This window comes from Corythoichthys intestinalis, chromosome 20, assembly GCF_030265065.1.
Source record: "Corythoichthys intestinalis isolate RoL2023-P3 chromosome 20, ASM3026506v1, whole genome shotgun sequence".
In the NCBI taxonomy this organism is placed as follows: domain Eukaryota; kingdom Metazoa; phylum Chordata; class Actinopteri; order Syngnathiformes; family Syngnathidae; genus Corythoichthys; species Corythoichthys intestinalis.
Window position 1 is genome coordinate 17,749,911 of NC_080414.1, and position 16,775 is coordinate 17,766,685.

General features: G+C 40.8%; 1 protein-coding gene across 1 annotated transcript in view; it reads left to right on the forward strand.

Moving 5' to 3' along the window:
* LOC130908423 (solute carrier organic anion transporter family member 5A1) overlaps positions 1–16,775 on the forward strand; it is a 62,042-nt gene that overhangs the window by 22,771 nt on the left and 22,496 nt on the right. The window contains exons 4-5 of the mRNA XM_057823827.1: positions 15,527–15,659; positions 15,719–15,939. Coding sequence (XP_057679810.1) covers positions 15,527–15,659; positions 15,719–15,939 — 354 coding nt within the window. The remainder of the gene's footprint in view (positions 1–15,526; positions 15,660–15,718; positions 15,940–16,775) is intronic.

Sequence of the window (16,775 nt, forward strand, 5' to 3'; positions counted from 1 at the left end):
TATAGATGTGTTTACTTATTTTGTATGTCTGAACTTTAATTCCATGGCGTGTTGATGACCAATAAACATCTGTGAAAGAAACTGAAGTCTCATATGGCATCAACACGCACGTGTACGCATGCGCCGATAAAACGCAGCCGTGAAAATTACTTCATTTTTATTTACCGTGGGATAAATGGACTTATTGCATATCACGACAGGCTTAGCAACTTCAATAAAAAATGTCCTCAGTTAGTTGTATGTACTTACGATCTGCCAGCTTGTTGTCTCCTGTCATCTTCCAAAATTACAGCTGGGTGACGCCGCTTTACGTGTTTATCCATGCATTTGCATTGAATACAGTAGACTGCACAGTGTACCCTCCTTTGTTTCGTTGAAATAAATCCATGCTTTGGCCACTCTGGTGCTCTTTTTTGGCTTTGTGCCGCTTTCCCCGCTTGCATACCGAGCGTCCGCCATTCTCAACTTTCCTCGCATATATTTTTTTATTAACCCTTCATTAACCTTCGATGGGATGGTGTGCTCGTCGACGCATTGACGTCGACTATGTCGACTAGTCGGGGCAGCTCTAAACCATGACCTGGATGCCTTCATCATCTACCTGTTAGGTTTTAGTACTAAATGACTGTGACATTCTATTAAAATTAGTAGTGGTTTGGGACAATTCTACAATAGTTTTCCAGTGAATAGCAGCAGTATTTGCACATCTGCGACTTTGTGAAAAGACAAATAAGTGTGAAAGAAGACAAGTTGATACTGGACACATTTACCCCTTTGTGTAGGAGTTGTGCTAAAATAGATTGGTTGTCAGTCACTTTGCTTACCCGCCTCCACATCTGCAATTGCAGTGACTGTAAGCATTACCTGGATCTTACGCCACCATCATTTAACCAAATCGCATTTCGAGCTAAAACTACGTTAAACTTACCATCAAACGTTAACTCTTGAGCAGCTTTCATATTGAGATTCTAGTGTATGTTTTTTCCCTTGTCACTGTTGTACATGCCGTTGCGATTACGTGGCCGCCAGCGAAGGGAAGAGTAGCAAATACGATTACAGACAAGCCCAGATATCCTGGTTTATCTCATCAGATAGGTTGTTATGGTTACACAGCAAGATATGACCTCTCGTGGGGTGTACCGCTCGAGAGTACAGCGAACCGGATTATTGCGGCGGTAATGACTGCCAATGGAGGGGCGGGGGCGGATGCTGCTAAAAAGCTGCAGGTGCGAGCTCATTGCCGAGCGACTGTATTGACACGGGTCCAAATTAGGAGGGTACCCAGATGCTTCATTCATGTCACCGGCCTCTTATCTAGCCAAATGTTTTGAAGTGCTGGTGTTGTAAGGGGTTAACGTACGGATCCTGGCGAAGGAATGTCCATCGGATCACACAAAAGCCAAGGAGGATCCCACTGCGAGGATCTTGTGAGAGGCCTCATTTTGAGCTAGATTGCTAGGGTTGGGTGTCAGTACTATGGAGCTTGTAAAAGCAAAGAACTACGATTGTTATTTGGATAATTGGGAGGCAACACAGTTGTGGAAACTGAAGGAGGCAGGAAGAATTTTGCACATTCTGATCAGTTTTCGCAGTCAGTGAGTCTTTACAAGCTTTCAGACATGTCGGTAGTTATATCTGTACACTGCACAGCAGACGTCATTCCGAAGTCGGATTGCTGCTGTCCTGATAGGATTAAAAATGGTTTTATAAAGTGTACTGCTCTTATCTGGAATGATGTGATATGGCACAAAGTGTTAGAGAACTGACATCTCACTGCCTGACTCTCGCCGAGACGAGAAGCAGACTTTTATCTCCCACATTTTCTGATAGAGTGAAAGAAAATTTGTCTGAGGGGAAATGAAGCAAATGAAGTGTGTTTCCTCAAACACAGAATTTTGTCTTTGAGAATAAATAACTGGACCTCATATATGTTACTTGAACACTAAGAATAAAGCTGAATATAATAGAGAATTAGCATGCGGTACCCAAATGGTCCAAACTAAAGGATGATTGGACTCTGTAAGCAGGGGTGAAAGTGGTTAGAATTTCTTTCCGGAACTCCCCGACGTGAAGGTCGCCACAATGCCAGATATTTTATTATTTATTTATTTGGGAGGGGGCTGGGGCAAAACTACTGAAATGCAAAGAAAACTGTTTTGGTCACTTATTTTGTATAAGACATACAAAAACTGATTTTCATTCAAAATTGTATTTTTTCAATTGAGTTGCAAAATAAAAGTTAACAAGAACAGATATAACCCCAACTTCAATCTCCTAATTTTTATTTTTCCTCATTTCCTCACATACTAAATGCCAAATCTCAATTTTAACTTCTTAAGAACTTAGGATGCATATTAAAATTGAAGATAATGTAAACATTACCTGTAATTTTCACACTGTAAGGCGCACATGACTATAAGCTGCCACCCACCAAATTTGGCACGAAAACAGCATTTCTTCATAGATAAGCCGCACTGGACTATAAGCCTCAGCTGTCCTCACTGTATTATGGGAAATTTATAGCAAAAGATATTGACCGGTAACTCTTTTGACAGCGGCATCATACGAGTGCCATAAGACCAAATAAACCACCATGAAGCTTTGAACCAATTGCTGCAAAGCTTCATTGCTTCAAGAAGCTTCATTTGGCCATCACTGCTCCCTCGTGAGAGACAGTCAACCTCTGCTGCCACCTGATGTCAACGCTGTTGTTGTCCAACATGCCTCCTAGCATGCATTGTAGAGCTACAGAATCACAATTCATGTTCTGTGCTAATTATTTCTCTAGTTACTGTTCCAGTTGTTTTATTACTTGCTAGTTATGGTATTTGGTAACACATTATTTGACAGTGGTTCCATAAGACTGTCATAAGAAATCATAATTATGACATGACACTGTCCTGAGCATTAATGAATGCTTATAACATATGTCATTTAGTGTTATCCGGCAAATTAGCTCACTTTTGAATGGATGTAAAAGATCCAAGCTGGACATAAATGGAGTTAGTGATGACACTTTACTATTCTATTCTATGACATAAGCATTCAGTAAGGCCCATGATCATGTCATGTCATAATTATTACAGTTTTATGACAGTGTTACGACACCGCTGTCAAATAAAGTGTTACCTATTAACCCAAATAAATCAACAAATAAATCGCACTGGACGATAAGCCGCAGGATTCAAAATGAAGGAAAAAAGTAGCGGCTTAGTCCCAAAATTAGGGTACTTTTTGTTGTTTTTTAATAATAAAGCTATAAGTAACATACATTCAGAAAAATAAGTACTAGGGCTGTCAAACGATTAAAAATTTTAATCGAGTTAATCACAGCTTAAAAACTAATTAATCGTAATTAATCGCAATTCAAACCATCTATAAAATATGCCATATTTTTCTGTAAATTATTGTTGGAGTGGAAAGATAAGACACAAAACGGATTTATACATTCAACATACTGTACATAAGTACTGTATTTGTTTTTTATAACAATAAATCAACAAGATGGCATTAACATTAACATTCTGTTAAAGCGATCCATGGATAGAAAGACTTAAAGTTCTTAAAAGATAAATGTTAGTACAAGTTATAGAAATTTTATATTAAAACCCCTCTTAATGTTTTCGTTTCAATAAAATTTTTAAAATTTTCATCAAAAAATAAAGTAGTAGCTCGCCATTGTTGATGTCAATAATTACACAAAGCTCATGGGTGCTGAAACCCATAAAATCAGTCGCACCCAAGCGCCAGCAGAGGGCGTCAAAACACCAAAAAAAACACAAGTAACAAGTGGACATGACACTTTGCTGTCATTTTAATCTGTTTGAGCGGGGCATGTGCGTTAATTGCGCCAAATATTTTAACGTGATTAATTTAAAAATTTAACTACCGCCCGTTAACGCGATAATTTTGACAGCCCTAATAAGTACAAATGACTTATACTATGCAGAGTGAAATGGAATATATTTTGAAGATCGCGCAAACGTTGACCTTTTTAAATCATAAGGAAATGAATAAGTAGCCTAACATAAATGAAGAAATATAAGTCCAAAGTGCTCATTGACAGCTAAGATGTTATGAACCTCCCCATCAGAGCAAATAAAACTTAATATGATAAATAAGCCACCTTAGCTATTTCATTGCTCTTAAAGATTTGATCCATTTTCTGTTGCATTGCCCTTTTTTCCTGTTTCAGAAAACATACACATTTGAACCAATCAGAGCTAACTATCTCTGGTGATCGCATGTCAGTATGTTACCCAATTGAACGGAGAAATGAGTCCAGGTGTTGTGCTTTGCTGCGTGCATTCGCACATTGACGTGACCCGTCATCGTCAGACTCTGATAACTGCAGCAGCTGGGGAAACCTCCATGCCATCCGTGAAATAAAATAAATAATAAAAATCGGTGGAAACGGATTACGCTACACTAGCACTTTATTATGCTTGTTGCTAACATTTCTGTATGTAAATCTGATGTTGGTAGATTGTTTTCTTGTTGGAGATGAAATGCATGTGTAGCACCTTTGCATTTTTATTTATTTATTTTTTTACATAGCGTTTTGACAGTTGCCGTCATATTTTCGGAATCAAAGCACCGTATCCCGGAACAGCGTTCCGACCCTGAATCTTATACCGGAACTGCGTTCCTGACCGTTCCCGCCCACTTTCACTCCCTCTGTAAGCAGGTAGAACGTAGAAAGCGCCATTTATTTCAGTCAAGTCATGTCTGTGGACCTCTCGTGACCAGTCATGTCTTGGCTTACAGCAGTAAAGCTTGTGATTTGGTACCACAACCTGTTGGGTGGCCTTCAAGTTGATGCTACAAGTCAGAAGGGCTTTAGGACTGTCTGATCATTTTCGCTTCTTTCAAGTCTTAAGCTCTCTGTCTGTACCAGTCAGTACCGACGGGCCCACTGGATCAAACGTCTTTACTATGCTTGATCCGTGAAAACATTCCACACGGCTCACTTGCTGTGTCCGGTTAGCAAATCAACTTCGTTTTTGCTCCTCCAAACCTTAAACTTTAAGATTTAAAGGAACAAACCCCAAACTGTTCTTATATTTAAAACTAGTAAGTAAGTAGTCCCTGCATAAATTCCCAATGTAGCTTTGTATATTATTTCACTGATAATGTGCATCTGTGCCCTCTGTGAGGTTGGAACATGTAAGAAGACACTGCTGCGTCAGCAAGTTTCCATGGCGATGGGATTTCATTGTCGCACTTGCGTTATTCCGGTTCAATCAGGAATGCACAATGTGTAAAAAGTCTTAAAATATCACCGGCTAACACGGAGAAGAGATTGCATTTTGTCAAGATTAGACAAGGTCGTGTTTTGAGCACGGATCCAAGGTTCCTGACTGCTTATGTGACATCATCGGCAGATTGCTTGGATGCTCGGCAGGGCCGCATCATTTATTGAAAGATGAACAGGTGGACACTTTTGAACAGAACAATCCGATGATTCATGGGTTTGGTCACTTATTCTTTAAAACCTGTAATTAAATTACATCATTAGCCTGTGGTAATGACTTTGGCCACCACGGGGTTGCTTCATTAGCCGGTGTGCTTTCTCATCAAGTGTTGGTGCGTTCTGTTGTCAAGGGTAGGGATGGGGGAGGGGTGAAGACAAGGTCATAGGAGCTCAGAAGGGAGCAGAGAGGTGAACGATAGACGTAGAGCTGAAACGAGTACTCGAGCAACTCGAGTAACTCGAGTTTAAAAACTCATCCGAGTAATTTTATTCACCTCGAGTAATGATTTAATTTTGACAGCTCTCAGCATCACATTTGCCCGGACTACTTTTGATGCGGGACAACGTGCTGATGTCATGTGCGTAGAGGAAGAAGCAATTAAAAAAAGGGGGGGGGGGGAAACAAAACACTGCAGGCGACAGCCGCTATAAACGACGCCGACGTTGCTAAAAACTAGCCTGAATGATGCTACGGTGGTAGCAGGTAGCGCCTAATGCGTCTCATAGAGATCACATGTATGTTGAACTAGATTTAATTTTCTTCTTAGTCTTTTGGACGAACATACTTATTAGTCATATTTTAGTCATTTCAAATGTGTTTGTCTTCTTCTAGTTTTAGTCAACAAAACTAAAATTTTGTCTAGTTTTAGTCGACAATTCTCAAAATGCTTTAGTCTATAAACTTCAACGGTTTTAGTCCATGAAGAAATAAATAAAGGTGTCCAACAATTTCGAATGAACATAACAGATGAGCATATAACAAGTCTACAAGGATATCACCATTTTCATGATGATAATACACACTCAGCAGGAAAACAACACATTATTTGCAATTAATTAAACTCACCTGGACACCACAAACTGTATGTAAAATGTTTTCCAAGAGTTTAAAGTGCGTACGACAGAAGAAAAGAAGTCCTAAATAGGATTATTATGTGAATTTGAATCATATGTTGAGACGAATCGACTATATACAACAATTTAGCAAAGCGCAGATGACGAGAAATTAGTTTTTTAATCTGCCGGTTAGCCACGCCTACCATTATAGGGCTCTAGCGTCCCCAACAGGTGGATGACGTTAGCGGAGTCACGATTTCATCTGATTTAGTATGCAGCCCATTGAGGGGGAATTATTCACAACGAGTAAAACGTGACGAAGAGAGCCGCAAAATGTCATTGTTTCAGTCTCTCTACTCCAATATTTTTACAGGATATTATTTTTATCCAAGTATTTTTCTCCAATAGCTAAATAAATGGCATGGCCATGGCAAATAACAGTCCTGTGTTAAATGGAATATGAAATAATAAAAATGCATTTATTCAAGACGACATGGCAAGATTACTCCATAATGGTCAAAACTGTCGACTTCACCTTTACTGTCACACCTCCCGAACGATATTTTATGCCACCTAAATCAGGCTTATGTCATTTCCCTTCCCCGGCTTCGGAGAATGTAAACAAACCAAGAGGCCTGACAGCTAGCCGACATGCTAACCCGAACCGAGTGATGTTTCAAAGTCTTCGAAGCGGAAAATCACACATAACTAGTCCGGATCATTTCACATGACGACTGGGTTGTCGAGGTCAATGCCGATCGGCAAACCGCCCGGCGGAGAGCAATTTACAGCTCGTTCCCCTGCTACTACAGAGTGGCTGCAGTTGTTGTGCAGCTAACATCTGCAGCTAATGTGTATGAGGAGAGCTTTTTACATGCACATCCATGATCAAACGTAAGTACCGTAATTTCTGGACTATTGGGCGCCCCTGATTACAAGCCTCACCCAGTACATTTTTAAAGGAAAAACCATTTTGTACATACATAAGCCTCTCCTGCCTATAAGCCGCGTGTGCCCACTTAGTAAAATGAGACATTGACAAAGAAATATAGTTTTCAAACGTTTAATAACACATCTTAACTTTTAGTTCCAAACAGCGCCGGCAAACACGGCAGTTATATAGCAGCGGCATGGAAGTTGCATAGCATCAGCATGGCGGTGCAGCACTAATTGCGCTGGTTAATAAAAACATAAAAGTCTTTGTTAGCAATCTTCATCTTCCTCCTGTGCATTCAAACCATGAAAGTCTTCACCCTCAGTGTCGGATATGAAGACGCTCAGATGCACTTCGCCACGCACGCACCTACTCAGTCTGTGCTTCGCGTCGCCTTCAATGTCTCCCATAATGAGGCATATTCACTCCCAGCCTGTGCCGTCCTCCTCGCAGCAGACTGGCCCCTCAAAGCCCGTTGGTGATGGCGGACTCTTTCACAGTGCTTCACGATGCCAGGCTCCCCCAAAGCTGCTCTTCGCATGCGGCGAGTCTTGGCAAACGATCTCTCGCCGCTCGTCATCAAAACGTCCCATACAACTCGGATGGCCAAATTAATTTCTTCTAGCATTTTCCATGATGCAGGTCTGCCAATTCTACTCATGCACAAAGACGAGGGTTCGCCACCTCTATTCATGCACAACGCACAAAGTTAAACTACCGGTAGTAGTGCAAACTAGCGTCTTCCTCGACACATATATTCCACGTGTCTCACTCCCACATTCCATGCTCGAGCGCCCCTGGCGGCCGTCAGAAAAATACACAAATTGGCCGCATCGTTGCACACGCCGCAGGACCCAAAATGAGACAAAAAAGTAGCGGCTTGTAGTCCGGAAATTACGGTAGTCCTTTATTTAAAGAAAGTTTGTAGTGTTTACTTTGTAATCGCTGTATACGCGGCTATTTTTAACTCAAAGTAGTAATTTCTGATCGGTCGGAAAATTTGACAGAATACCGGGCGCATGAAGAGGGGAATAAGCCGGGTACTCTTCTGGTGGGGGGATGTGCGAAAAGCCGCCGAGGAAGCAAGGAGCATGTCAGCCACAAAATGCAAGCCACCTACATATTAAAATGATCCCAGTATTTGACATTATACAAAACACGATGTTTACTCACTCCCTGGTAAGTCCAATGGTCCCACAGTAGTATGGCTTGTTTTGGCCTATATCCACCGGTGAATGGGAACCTTTTAAAACCCCAAAAAGGCATACACGCCTCTCCCTCTTACAGCAAGATTTTTCTGCAGCCGTTTGGCTGGCATGATGCGAAAAATAAATGTATTAATCTGCAAAATCAGCTGAATCCTTAGTCCTTCTCATACAACAGTACGGCTGTATAGTGAAGAGGACTCCTTCCTCCGTACACGTCACATCTCCCTCTTTCTCAACTCGAGACTGTTGAAGTCACTCATTTTCATGGCGCAGGATTAGAAAAACTACATAAATATAGCGATCGCTGTCACACACATCCAAGCGGTCCATTTCATTCAGGAGCATAAAATACCGCATATATTATGAAATAAACATGCTTTTTCGTGTCACCGCACTAAATACTTATGCTGATGTGAACGCTGTGCTAATGCTACAAGTTAGTTTACCGTGTGATGATCACTCAGCACAGACCTTTAGAGGCTAAGGCAAAATGGCATATAAGCCATACAAGATAAGAAAGCACATTTCACAAAAGGAACCTGGAATGTGTACATGTTTATTCACCGGCATGTGTGTGGGGCGGGGCTGTCGGGGTGAGGTGCAGCACGTCGCATGAGTGACACGACCAAACACTGAAAAAATTGTTTGTTGACGAAATATTTTTGTTATCGTCATCGTTGACGAAAACAAGAATGCTTGGAGGAAGAACTCATCCAAATAGCATATGTTGGCGCTTCTTTCTTGTGACGTATTTGTCTACATCTGCGCATGCGGGTCACTTTACTCCGCGCAATTTTGTGACGTGTCTATTATTGGTCTTCTATGCGTGCACGGCACTTTTCGGGCTGCGATTGAAAACGGTAATCTGAACGAGCAAGCAGAAAAAACCAGATATGACCAAAAAAATCGGATTTGTGCTTTAAGACCTATGGTAAGAACCTAGCCAATGTTTCATGATAGCAGTCATGACCCTAGCTACTACCACCTGAAAAACCTGCTGAACTTTCTCTAATAACCAGCTTATAATGGTCATGTTGGCCTAAAACTATACTCGTGACATCACATTACACAATAGAGAGTGAAAGGGTTGAGGGGGAGTTGGGGGTTGGATTAGGATAAAGTCAGGAGATAGGGTTTAATTTAAATTTAGGGTTGGGATTAGAGGATCGCGTTAAGATTAGTGGGTTAGGGTTGGAGGTTGGTACGGTTAGGCGGTTAGAGATCACATATTTCAGGTAAGATGTCAAGTTTGAGATATGATATCTGTTATGAAACCCTTCAACTGTTTTATTTGTTGTTTTTGTTTTTTGGGACGTCAACTCTGTGGCGTGTGGAGGAGGAAGAGTAGGCAGAGTCCAGACAACAGAGCAGTGTTTGGTCCCTGAAGGTTTGAGGATGTTGCTGAGAAAGCGTTATCGCCAGGCTACACAGCATCAGTCGCGCCTCTTGTTTGCTTTATGTTCAGAGTCTCCCCCCCACCCCTGCCACCGCCTCTTCAGTGTTTTCCGTCGCTTCCCCAACCATCTGTTTTGCTTCGTCTCTGCTTCTTACCCCGTGGGACTGGTCCTTTTTGCTGCTCTTGTCTGGATTACTGTCGGGTAAATCTCATCTAGAAATGTGGCAAACGTTCAGTTGTAGTTGCAGATGCACTATAAATCCCTTCAACCTTTCCGGTTGTGTGTGTACATGCTCGTCCTATCCCTTCTGGTTCCGAGAAGGACTTCATCCTTTTTTAAACTTCCTGTTACTCCATCCTCAATCTATGTCTTGTAATGCACTTCTAATGCAGAGAAATACCACTCCATATTGAAAGTCAAACCCCAGCGGCCAGATAGATGCTGACTAGGTACAAACAAGAGCGGGGAAAGCCAATAGCACCCAACGGATCAAGTCATCTGAAGCCAGTGACGTTTTGTCCTTCACGTGCAGCCTCTCAAGGTCCGTTGCGTAATTGAGTAGAGCCAGCTCGCGGTCCTCCGTCATTGGCATGCGTCCCCCGTCCGCCACGGTGACGCCCCCTGCCACTGCAGTATGTTTGTGTGTGATCGAGCGTCGCCGCTGATGCTGCTGCGCTAGCACATCTGTCAGTCCAAAGGCAGCACCCTGCTCGCCTTTCAGCACGGTCTTCGGTCTTTTCCAAAAACATTCTCTTCCGAAACAGAACGTATGAACACTATCGTGGTGTTTTGATTTATTGGTCTTGACTCTAGACCTTCAAGGATCCAAAGAATCTTTGTTCCTCGACATGCCACGACAATTTTGTTACTTTGTTTCCTTCAAGGAATAGAGATTAGTTCCCTTAGGCTACTTATTTTTTCTGTTTGTCCAATGTAAAAAGCTTCCAAAGTATCCAACCTCTATTACCCAACTTTTTAGCTTCTTTTTTTGACTTAGGAATGGTTGGAGGTAGGCGCTGCTGTCTGTCATTTTAGTTGCTCGAAAACCACTCATCCATTTGGTCTTCATCCGCATAAGATTGTCAGGAACACTCCTATTAAGCCACGGGTGTCAAACTGGCAGCCCAGGGTCCGGATCTGGCCCACTCCATCATTTTGTGTGGCCCATAAAAGTAAGTCATGTCCACAGACTTCATCTTTCTGACTAAAATTTGATTTATATGACATTTCTGTGGCAATCAGTGTATGTTTAATGTTTTTCTTTTCATAATAAAATTGATGAATACATTTTAAAAACTGAACATTTACCTTTTTTCCCAGTTTCTTTTACATCCTAAGTTATTCAGATAAGAAAAAAAAATTGATGAGTAAACAGATCACTAAAAAGAGAATATAATCTTTTTTTTTTCTTTTATGATTAAAAAAATGATTTAGATCCCTTTTCATAAACAAAATAAAATATTTTTTTTACTAGCTATTAAGACTCAAAAATTGGATTTAGACAATTTGGAGGTAAACAACGTACAGTATATGAACATTCATCAACTATCAAAATAGTTAAATTTATTCCCTAATCAATGAGTTTATCGATTAGTTGTTGATAGGGCTGCAACTAACAATAATTTTATAATTGATTAATCGGACAATTAATTAAACGATTAATCAGATAAATGTCACTTTTTCCAATTACAATCACAATTTAACTTGAAGCTATTTTGGGCATGTTGTAAGTAACAATGAAGACAAAATGGATGACTATTTCCTTCAAAAATGATACTTTATTACAGATTCCTGACTTAACTGTAGTCTTCAACTGTACTGTTTTCAGTAAACTTTTTTTTTATTTTTTTTTTTAAGTTTTTTAATAAAAGTTCTGAGGATAAAACGAAAAAAAAAAAAAAATCTCAGTACACAAATCAGACAAAAGTCCTGTTCATTCAAATAAAAAAAAATACTGCTGATTGACATTTTTTTTGCTGATATAAATTGAGTCAATGACTCATTTATTTTCTTTAAACAAACTACACAAACAAATAGAATAAGGAGGAGGCAGACTGTAATGAATGTTTTTGTCATCAAACAGTTGTTCGCAAATATAATCCAAATCTAATTTCAAAGCACACTCTCTTGTATGACAATTCACGGTTTGAATGAGAGTTTGTGTTGAAAGGAGACTCTAAACCAGACATGTCCAAAGTCCGGCCCGGGGGCCAAATGCGGCCCGTGGTCAAATTTCATCCGGCCCCCACCTCTGTCATAAAATCAGTAACGTCTGGTCCGCACACAGACTTAATAAATTGGTCAGCAGTACTGCTACCAGCATATGAAGTAGCTAACACACTAAATGCTGCTCCTCATTTGCCCACTAAAAGGCAGCAGCACTCCAAGCAACATTACCCCCTTTGACCCTTCACTCCCAATTTTCTAAAATGGCGACAATCAACAAATAAAAAAGAAAGCTGACTGCGACAGCCGACGCTTCAAGGATAGGTGGAAATTTGACTATTTCTTCACTAAAATACGCAACAACTGTGTCTGCCTCATTTGCAAAGAGACAGTTGCTGTTTTTAAAGAGTTCAGTGTCAGGCAATATTACTAAACAACACACGCTGACATGTACGACAACATTACAGGGAAGATACGCAGCTAGAAATCGAAGCAACTTGAAGCTAGTTTCATTTCACAGCAGCAGTATTTCGCAAGAGCCCGAGAGTCAAAAGAACACCACAAAGGCTAGTTGCGAGATTGTTGAAATTATTAATTAAATAATAAAGCAAATGTGACACAAAGAAGGGCTTGCTAAAATTTGCTTAAAAATATTGTTCTACGTAAAGGACGTCAGCCAAGGTCAGCCCCCCACATTTTTACCACACCAAATCTGGCTCCCTTTTCAAAAAGTTTGGACACCCCTGCTCTAAACTGTTATATGAATGGGTTGATGTATGGGGTTTCTTGATAAAAAGAAATGAGACAACTTTACTGTCTTACAATAACTCAAGTGCTGATATTCTTCTCCAAAACACAAGACAAACGGACACTTAAGACACTCATTAGCATAATCGCTAACCAGCATACCGCTCTGTGCTAAGTAGTAACGTCCAGTGTTGTTAATCTTACTTTAAAAAAGTAACTAATTACATTTAGAAATTCCTTCTCCCAAAAGTAATTGAATTTGTAAAACTTGAATGTAAGAGTTATTAGTTACTTGGCAAAGTAACTTGTGTTACTTTTCATGTTTTTTTTTCTCAAAATCAAAACATGGGTCAAACTATGTGAAGTTCAAAGGGTTTTTGGGACAATTGGCCCTAGCCCAATTCTTTACCCTAAACTTAACTAGGCACGGGTATTGCGGATATTGCGATAACTACATAGTAACCTTTGCTATGTTTGGAAGTCATTTAATGTTGTGAATCAACCGTTAAAGTTGTTAAAATTGCTCCCGTTATTGCATTAGTTCCCTACTGTCTACTTTGGACATGTGAAAGTTTTAAAACTGTTTCATCATTTAAAGATAGATTCAAGTCAAGATTTTGTCGATTTAGGAGTATTTTAGATAAAACGTTACTTTGCTTCGCTAGGAAGGTTTTCTACAACAGAGCCTTCCTAAGAAGTCTACTGCTTTCAGAGGGCGGCTGTTTAGTTACGCCGGCGAGTCTAACATTTCGAATCTAGTTCTATATACATGTTATCTCTACCGTTAGCATCATGTGGGCGTAGTTTGTAGGCTATCGGCTGCAGTCAACTAGCATCGCATTTGCAACGCCGTCACAACTCCCTTCCCTCCTCCCCACTCCGGCTCTTCTCTCTCCGTGAGTCTGTGTCTCTCAGACTTTCCTCGTGTCATTCAACCAACGTAGTAACGCATAGTAACGCACGCCTTTACATCCTCAGTAACGGTAACGGCGTTGCAAACGTTAGAAAAGTAATTAATTAGATTACTCATTACTAAAAAAATAACGTCGTCAATAACGCCGTTATACTCTAATACCGTTATTAACAGCACTGGTAATGTCTCATCAACAAAGAATACAAACAATACAAATGGGCTTCATTTGCTCACCTCTGACAGAGGCACACTGGATTCTAACACTCTAGCACTCTAACAACACACGACTGAAGACAATCTAACTCGCATTTAAATATTATTGATTCAGCTACTAAACCTGAATGTAGCAGTGAACTCTCTCTCTCTCTCTCTCTCTCTCTCTCTCTCTCTCTCTCTTGCTCTAATCACCGGCGCACTGCCTCACTTTACACACAAAGAAGGACTGATATGGGACTGCTCATAGCTGCCGAAAAAAATCAATTATCAAATTTGTTGGCAACTAATTTATCAATCAATTTAATCAATTAGTTGTTGCAGCCTTACTTAACAGCCCTAGTTTCACTCCCATTGACTTTACAAGACACCCAATCTATTTTGACTGGTTGGGCTATGAAAATTTCTGAAATGAGAGTTAATACGTGACTCATTGGTTGCCATTGATGTGATAATTGAACCTCCCAGTCAGTGTACCTAGCCAAACAATACCGTGATTGGCATTGTAATGTCCCACTTGTTAGAAATGACACAGGTTGATAGGCAAAAGTTGTCCAAACATTCCTAAATTTGGATTCATCTCCATGCATATTGGACAATTATTGTCCATTTGAATCCGATCTGACATGACACAACCTAGCCTTTATCTGCGACTCTCTCTTCGCACAGTCCTTGTCTTGCTTTATTTAATTCCAGACTGTCCTGACTTGTTTATGGGCCCATGAGCCATTATTCATCTCAAGGAGGAGATAAAAAGATAAGACCCTTTGCCACGCTTGCCCGCTATAATTAATAGTTTGTCCCTGCTAATATCCTGTCACATCGTGTTATGCTTTCCGTGCCTCGACTCCAGAATGTTAGAGATGGCGTTGCTCAGTGATGATATATATACAGAACATGTGATGTGAGCCAACAGGGGAAGGACACCTGCTTTAGGTGCTTAGATGAGTGAGTCACGTCTGGCAGTGTGAATCTATGGCAGTAAAGCGGTCATGCACTTTTGATATAGCTACCGTCTATGCATTCATTCACAGTCCTGCAAAGTCCAGTAAAAATAAACAGCTGAGATACACCCGCGTATAGAAGGAGCTATTATATCTATTATATCATGGTAAAAGTTAAAACAAAGTCTGTGTGAGACATTTTTAAATTATTTCAAAATGGACACACACACAACACTCTAAAATTCTAATCCTAACTCTGTGATAGCTTGAGGCAATGTTCCAGGTGTAATTATGGAAAGCTTGAGCCCCTCCTGCCCCCAAATTGTAACTGCAAAGTGGCTTTGACGTGTGTCTTTGCTTCAGGGCCTTTATTCACTGTTCTAACTGTAATGATTTTTTTTTTTTGCCTACCCGTGGCGGCTTTTGATTGGCTAGGGCTGTCTCAGAGCCTGCGGTGCTTAATCTTTCAACCCCCCAACACACACACACACACACACACACACACACACACACACACACACACACGCACACATTCTTTTGTCAGCGCAAGACTTCTGGTGCGTTCAGGTCAGCTGTTCAGATGTTACAGAAGCTGTGAAAAATGGCCCTTGAAAGTTCATCTGGTTTCGCTGTGCAGGTGTTGTCTACTTCTCCAGTACATTTTCCTGATAAAACAAAACTTGTTTCCCCTCAGCTGTCATGTACGTGATGGGAGCCCTGGGCCCAGCAGCTGGTTACCTGCTGGGCGGCGTCCTCATCGGCTTCTACGTGGACCCTAAAACCGTGGTCAACATCGACCAGAGCGACCCTCGCTTCGTCGGCAACTGGTAAATACGATCACGTTCATTGTTCGAGAATTTCCATCTGATCGTAGTTTCCGTTTCAGGTGGAGCGGCTTCTTGCTTTGCGCCATCGCAATGCTTTTGGTCATCTTTCCCATGTTCGCCTTCCCCAAAAAGCTGCCGCCACGACACAAGAAGAGGAAGAAAAAGGCAGGCTCGTCGCCTGGAAATCTGTCCAGTGACGACGAAGACGTGATGAAGGAGAAGTCTGGTGGCAAGGGTCAGAACGTGTCCTCCTCTATGGGTTTCGGGAAGGACATTAAGGGTAAGGATCCGCTTCTTTAGGGCTGACCAATATTGGAAAAAACTGACGTTGCGACTTTTTGCCGCATATTGCGTGTGATATTAAAACTATAAGAATATTCATGGGATGACTTCAAAAGCTGTTTGGGAAGACTTTGGTGGATCACTATGACACAATGAAAAGTAGTCTGTGTACAGATTATATAATAGAGTTAATTTATTTTCCCCTCAAAATAACTAAAATATAGCCATTAATATCTAAACCCCTGGCATCAAAAGTGAGGAAACCGCATGGGAACTACGTACATCCCTAAATGTCCAAACTGAGTACTGCTTGTCATTTTCCCTCCATAATGTCATGTGACTCGTTACAGAAGTGCTGTCAGTATTGCTGCAAAGATTGAAGAGGTGGGTGGGGGTCATTCCACCACCATGCTTGACTGTAGGCATGACACACTTATCTTTGTACTCCTCACATGGTTGCCCCCACACATGCTTGAGCCCATCGGAACCAAACAAATTACTGTAATTTTCAGACTATAAGCCGCTACTTTTTTCCTTCATTTTAAATCCTGCAGTTTATAGTCCAGTGCGGCTTATTTGTTGATTTATTTGGGTTAATAGGTAAAATTTAATTTGACAGTGGCGTGATAAGACCGTCATAATTATGACATGACTTTATCATGGGCATTACTGAATGATTATGACAGATGTCATTAGGTGTCAACTAGCAAATTATATCACTAACTCCATTTATGTTCAGCTCGGATCTTTTACATCCATTCAAAAGTGACATAATTTGCTAAATGACATTAAATAACATGTGTTATAAGCATTCATTAATGCTCATGACAGTGT